Source organism: Lissotriton vulgaris, chromosome 1_1, assembly GCF_964263255.1.
Source record: "Lissotriton vulgaris chromosome 1_1, aLisVul1.2, whole genome shotgun sequence".
Lineage (NCBI taxonomy): Eukaryota > Metazoa > Chordata > Amphibia > Caudata > Salamandridae > Lissotriton > Lissotriton vulgaris.
In genome coordinates, this window is record NC_141685.1 from 1,121,253,967 (window position 1) to 1,121,259,966 (window position 6,000).

At 44.1% G+C, this 6,000-nt stretch overlaps 1 protein-coding gene across 4 annotated transcripts in view; it reads left to right on the top strand.

Annotated features, from left to right (window-relative positions):
* Window positions 1–5,228, top strand: part of PRKAG1 (protein kinase AMP-activated non-catalytic subunit gamma 1) — a 274,867-nt gene extending 269,639 nt beyond the window's left edge. For 3 of the 4 annotated variants that reach the window (XM_086963714.1, XM_086963712.1, XM_086963716.1), the window contains one exon: window positions 1,465–3,356. In XM_086963714.1, coding sequence (XP_086819840.1) covers window positions 1,465–1,481 — 17 coding nt within the window. In that variant the 3' untranslated portion in view covers window positions 1,482–3,356. Of the gene's footprint in view, window positions 1–1,464 lie in introns of all 4 variants that reach the window. The other variant, XR_015309591.1, reaches the window with a different exon arrangement.
* Window positions 5,229–6,000: the final 772 nt, after the last annotated feature.

Below are 6,000 nucleotides of genomic sequence, written 5' to 3' on the forward strand. Positions count from 1 at the left end.
CTCGAATTCCTGGGGCAATCGAATGAAATTTAGGGAGATTCAAAATCATTCTGGCTGTTGTGTTTTGGACCAATTGGAGCCTTCTAATATGTTAATAACATATCAAGGTACATTGAAAGTACTGCAAGGGAATCTGCATTAGACCTACCAAATTTTTTCCAGAGCCGCCTCAGTCTTTAGTTGGTATGTCTCAGTCCTCAGCAAATAAAAAAAAAAGTATGAGCGTCCACCTTCATATCCACAGTATCTGAAACCATTTGCAATCCTCCCCAGAAGGGATCGACGAAAAGATGACAAAACCATTGATTGTGACACCCCCACTGTTTGCATTTAGTGCTATGTGGTATGGTGGTGAAGCACTTTATCACACGGAGAATAAACCTATTTTTCTCCTTGTCAAAGCACTTGATGTCCTACATATACCAGTTAGAGGAACACAGTCAAGCAGAGACACATTGTCAAGAGGTATACATACATACGTAGACTTTGACTTGGAGAAGGTCATCTCAGTTTCAACTTCTAGTAGAAAATACACCACGTTCTAATTTCCCTAGGAGGCACCTGAGAATCGAGGACCTTAAAATACTTCATCCAAAGACATTCACTGCTTCACCACAAGAAGTGCCTACGAAGAGGAGAAACCCCACACCTCCTCCACAGGAGATATCCAGGTAGAGTCTGCACTGAATCCCCTCGATTGCCACGTAGTCATTCCTACCAAACACTCTCTAATAGTGATAAAAGACCATGGAGTCTGATAATATACAGCTACTCGCCTATAACATCTTGAGTTAGAAACCACAAGAGAATCATGTACTAAACTAGTTTGAGGAGCTTCTGACGAAGGGGCCCACAAAGCTGAACATGTGTTTCAGCTTCTCCCGGCCCCTCTCTCAACCAGGTTTACTAGTAATATTTGAGCACCGAGCGCCTTCAAGAATCTTTACACCCTTAGTTTTAGGTCTTTTTAGTCGATGGTGGAAAGAAATCTTTTCAATACACAAATCAGTGGCAGACGCCCCTTGTCTCTCAAAGAAGTGCAAGCCGTCGAAGCATCACCCTTGCTTATCTAGACTGGATTTACCACCTTATTTGGTTATTGTAAATTGTATTGGCATTAAAGTATTGCCAGTGTATTTTTAAATACTTGTTTGGGTCTTACAGTGTAGTTGTTTCTTTCTATAAGGCTCTGACAGCTTTTATTATTTCAGTTTAAAAAAGAAGCAGAAAAAAAGCTTTAGAGGCCGCTGTCTGTACATTGCTGGGTTTTCTTTAAATTAAAGAAATTGTGACTTAAGATGGGCATTTGTGTTTCAGCAAAAAGGGGGCGGGGTAGAATGTCTCTTGTAAATTGCTCTTGGGTCTCGCACTCATGCATTGCTAGTCATTAATGAATCCAGGGAAGTTATTGAGAACAATGATATCTATCGAGTAATTAACTTTTCCATCTCTTTCCACCCCCAGGAGAGAACCTGCTGTAAAGCAGGCAGCGGACAAAGGCTGGTCTGTGCAGCATGTGAGCCCCCCTCCCTTCATAACCCAGCCACCAGCAGCCCAGAGGCACGTGCCAGCCGCCTCAATATCTCGCACCTCCACTGCTCGCTGGAGAGCAGCATGCCAAAGAGCACACCCAGGGCTGCCACGAGACCCCTCGAGAAGGTGCTTCCTGCAGACCAACATGGCCGCTGCACTGAGAGGGCCTCCCAGGCGCGCGCTCATTGGATACAGTGTGCCGGAGGGGACGCCCCACAGACATCAGCACTGCGAAAAGACGTCGTTCTGTGAAATACAGTGTGCACGAGTCAGCAAGCCGCGGACACCAGCACCACACCGAGTGTCTGTCTCCCTTTAACCCTGGGATGGGACAGTGCGCGAGACCGTGTCCGAGAGACACCTGCACTGCGCTGAGCATCATGGGATTGTTTGTGTGAGCACTCCAAAAATACCAGCACTCTACTGATCAACATTTAGTTGCAGCATGCGAGAGAAATCGCGAGACTAGGCCCTTCTTTCTTTTCCCGAGCATTGGATAAAGCATGCTCAAGAGAGTCTGTGGCCCCCAACTCCCGCGCAATGGATTGGGCCCTTGTGACACCATCATGGGATGTATTGCGTCACCAGCGCCTGTGTCTGAGGGAGGGGGGTGGTCAAAGTATGATCCTGCCTGTGGACACCACTAGCACCTTCTGTCTGAAAGAGCGTGTCTGAACCCCCAGTATTCTCTGTCACGCTCCCTGGTCTCCGAAGATCCAGCTCCCTCGGCGCTTTCATTGAGGCGCTGTGCATTGGGGCTGTTGCGCATGCTCGCCGGGTTGGGGGATGTGTTTACTTAAGGATGCGGTTTTGCTTTTCAAAAGTTGTTGGGACTCTGCCACCTAGGCACAACAGGTTAATATTTTTTTAGATAGTGGTTATTCTGCTGTTTGTGTATTGTGCATTAATTTTTTTCTGTATTTCTTTATTTTTCCCTGATCATCACAAACGTGTAACTGCTCCTTCCCCATAATTCAGACAAAAATTGCACCATCTTTGCAATCAAAAATCCACTACTTTTGGGAAACACTGTCCCCGCCCTATCTAACACTCCAGAAACATCACTCAAAACATCACTCAAACAGGGCACTGCCTACTGGACCACTGGTGCAGCCAACGCTGTGCAGTGACTGTGAACAAGTAGTGCCAGCAGACACGGCCGGACTGGGATACCAAAGCAACCCTGTAAAAAAATGCTCAATCCAGCCCTGCTGCCTTGATCTCTTTGCAGTCTCTATTTCCATCCATCCATTCTCTCTCTCTCCATTCTCTGCTCGTTTTTTGTCTGTATCTTCAGCCCCTCTTGTTCTCTATTGTAAAGCCCCCCCTTGCTACAACTAACCTCGGGGAGCTGGGGCAAGTGTTGGAGGCATTAAGAGCAGCTCCCGTACACAAAAAAAACTGCCCCTGCCCGCAGGGGAAATGCCCAGTGCAATAACAGACCTGTCAGGCCCTGGCTGTAAAGCAAAGAAACTGAGAAAGAGTGTGAGAAATGTTACTGTATCCTCCTAAGCTCCATTTATAGTGACCTTTGTCGGGTACCAGGTCTGCCTGGTTTATGCCTGAGGGCCCCGGGTAAGTGTCTGAGGCCAGCTGTTACCTGAACATAGTGACCCATGAGTACAATGCAGTTCTGACCTTAGCAATAAATGAAGACATGGTCCTTCTGAGCCGCGTACGCCCAGCTCTTAGAAACACATATGGTTGGTTTATAACATATCCATTCATGATTCAAGGTCTTCGTTTAGGATGTCATGTCTGTCTCCACACCAAGAAAAAAAATCATGCACTTCCAGTGCAGAAAGCTGTAGAATGTATCAAAATTCTTTCTCACTAGATTCATTTGCTTCATTATATTTTTCGATTACCGAAATAAGACCAAACTGAAAGCTATAGTTTTGCTAAAATAATTTGAGGCAAAAAAGTTGTACTGTTGAATCTAAGAAGGCCTCACGCCACATAAATTACACAAGCAGACCCACAAAACACATTATTCCAGAGTGAGGTGACAGTTATTTCTTGAGTGTGCTGCTAGTCTGCTTTGACGAGCATTTAAACTATATTAATATGTTGGGCTTGTGAGTGACACTTAGGATCCTTATAAACCAGTTACTTACCTGTAACACTAGTTTTACAGACAGGCTTAGTCTATAGCTGGTCAAGCTCTACATAACTCCCGCCATCTAGTAGTTGGGCTAGGAATAAGCAAGTCAGTTTTTCTGTTATATGCAACCTGCATGCCATACCTCGTAGGTGTGTCTAGAATGACTCCGGTCAAGTCTGAACTCGCAGAGCCTAGTGCAGAAGAGTTGTGGCTGTCTACTCCCAATTTCGGTTTTACAGCTGATAATGAAGGCAGATCTTGCTTGCACTTCCTCTATTTGAAGTGTGGTGTCAAAAAGTTTTCAGAGGAACCGCTTTTAGAAATGTACGCTGGTTTCAATAATGACGTGTGGGGAGGATTCCCAGATTCCTAAATGTTTCCGTCTTGGAGTATCCACCGTTCTCCTTTATATGTGGCTTTCGTTTGTCCCCTAAACCCAATTTCAATGTCACTGCAATTGCAAGGGTGATACACCAAAGCAGTGCCCGCTTCATCACATGGTATTATCTTCATATTTATGCATCTGGGGGATAAAAATTAAGTATTAATGTTACTGCACATGTTTCTGTTCATCTTTGCACACATGGTTACCAGTAGCCTTTTGCTGATGGCAATCTGTCCCAGATTTTCCAAAATATGATCTACTAATGCACTCACTGATCCAGTTTGAGGCGTGCATGTAGAATCATCTGGACTTCCTCCATCATAGGGTCTTCCAAACATGGAGAATGTTCTGGGCATTTTTATAGAAGGCTCCTCAATATGTATAGAACATTTCTCTCCTAGGGTTAACCACTCATTGACCATTTTAGTGCTTGACATCAGAAGTCGTCCACACGTAAAACTTTTTAGGCATCTCTGTGGCAAGGTGTTGCATATGCAGAATAATCTATGCATTCCCAGTAAACGGCGTGAGACACCTGTAGAACCTCCTAGAAGGCTCAACTCCATCGTCCTCCACAAAATTAGCTTCTAGAAATTTCCACGTATGCATGTATCGCCACCTATGCAGAATCTTCCAGCACCTCCATTGCAAGTTTCTCCACACAAACAACCTTCTGGCGATCTTGCCCCTGTATATGCCTCACATGCAGTTAAACTCCACAGCCTGCTGGAATAAAAACAAATACCAGTCTTCAAAATGTATTCCGTTCAAGGCCCCAGGGTTCTGTACACAGGTAAACTTTTGGCGTGCTTTAATTATTGGGGACTCCACTTGTCGCAGAACCCGATGGCTTGTTCTCCCTACCTCCATTTCAGGGGCCTACACACATGTACTTCATTCACTTGACTCACAGACGCATTTTAGGCACCAGTCGGAAATCTCTATATTGTTTTTATTTTTACAGTTGTCATCGTTTTTATCAGTATTTAAAAATGTTTTTTTTCTTTTTTTGCTGACTCTTGATTAGATTTTTCTTTTTGCCTTTATCTTTGTTTAAAATTGTATTGAACCAGAAGACCTTTGCACAGATTATGATGACACGATTGTTCTCATGGTATAATTTCTTCATCTTTGGATCCGTGTTTATATTCCATACAGATTATTTTTTTGTAGATCTGTAATTCATAATAAAGTGAAACCTTTGCACTCCGTGTCTGATTTCCTTTCGTAGTGCTGTCTGTAAAACGCTATGCCCCAGGAGGACAAGAGATTGATGAAAACCACCCACTGGAACATCCAAACAGAAGCAATGGGGACGATTGATCCTTTCAGCAGATTAGCATAATTTGGAGTGTGATGATCTGAGAGAGGCCAGTATATATTTCTGGGATATACATACAATTACAAAGGAGAAGTTACATGTGATTGAGACATTTCACAACCTCATGGGGGAGCAAAGGGGTTGAATGCAGAAAAGCCATACATTGGAAATTAATAGGACAATCATTGACATAGCCAATAGGTCTCGCATTTGGGACCTTATAAGTGTTTAGCCATGCAACAGTTGGCGTTGTTGCACCAGCGATAGATATTCTGCTGCATAACTAAATACTTATAGGGTCCAAAAAAGCGAGACCATTTGGCTATGCCAATGCTTGTTTATTTTTTGTTGCTGTTTTGTTCAAGTTGCCAGATCTACAATAGCTGGACATGGTTTTTGTTAACAGTGCTTTGTATCAAATGAACTTGTTTTCATTGCTCTGAATGTTGTTTCCATTCTGGTTGTAGGAAGCAGTCATTCCCGGTTGTGCGGGGGCTGCCTAGCTGTGCGCATGCGCCGAACTTTGCAAATGAGAAAAAGCCTGGTGCAGGCGCAATTTACAAGTGTGGAGTGAGAGCCCCAGGCAGCATGACTCACTCACACAGGAGTTCATGCACTGCACCTGCATACTCAGCATGGTTTAAGTAAACTCGACCC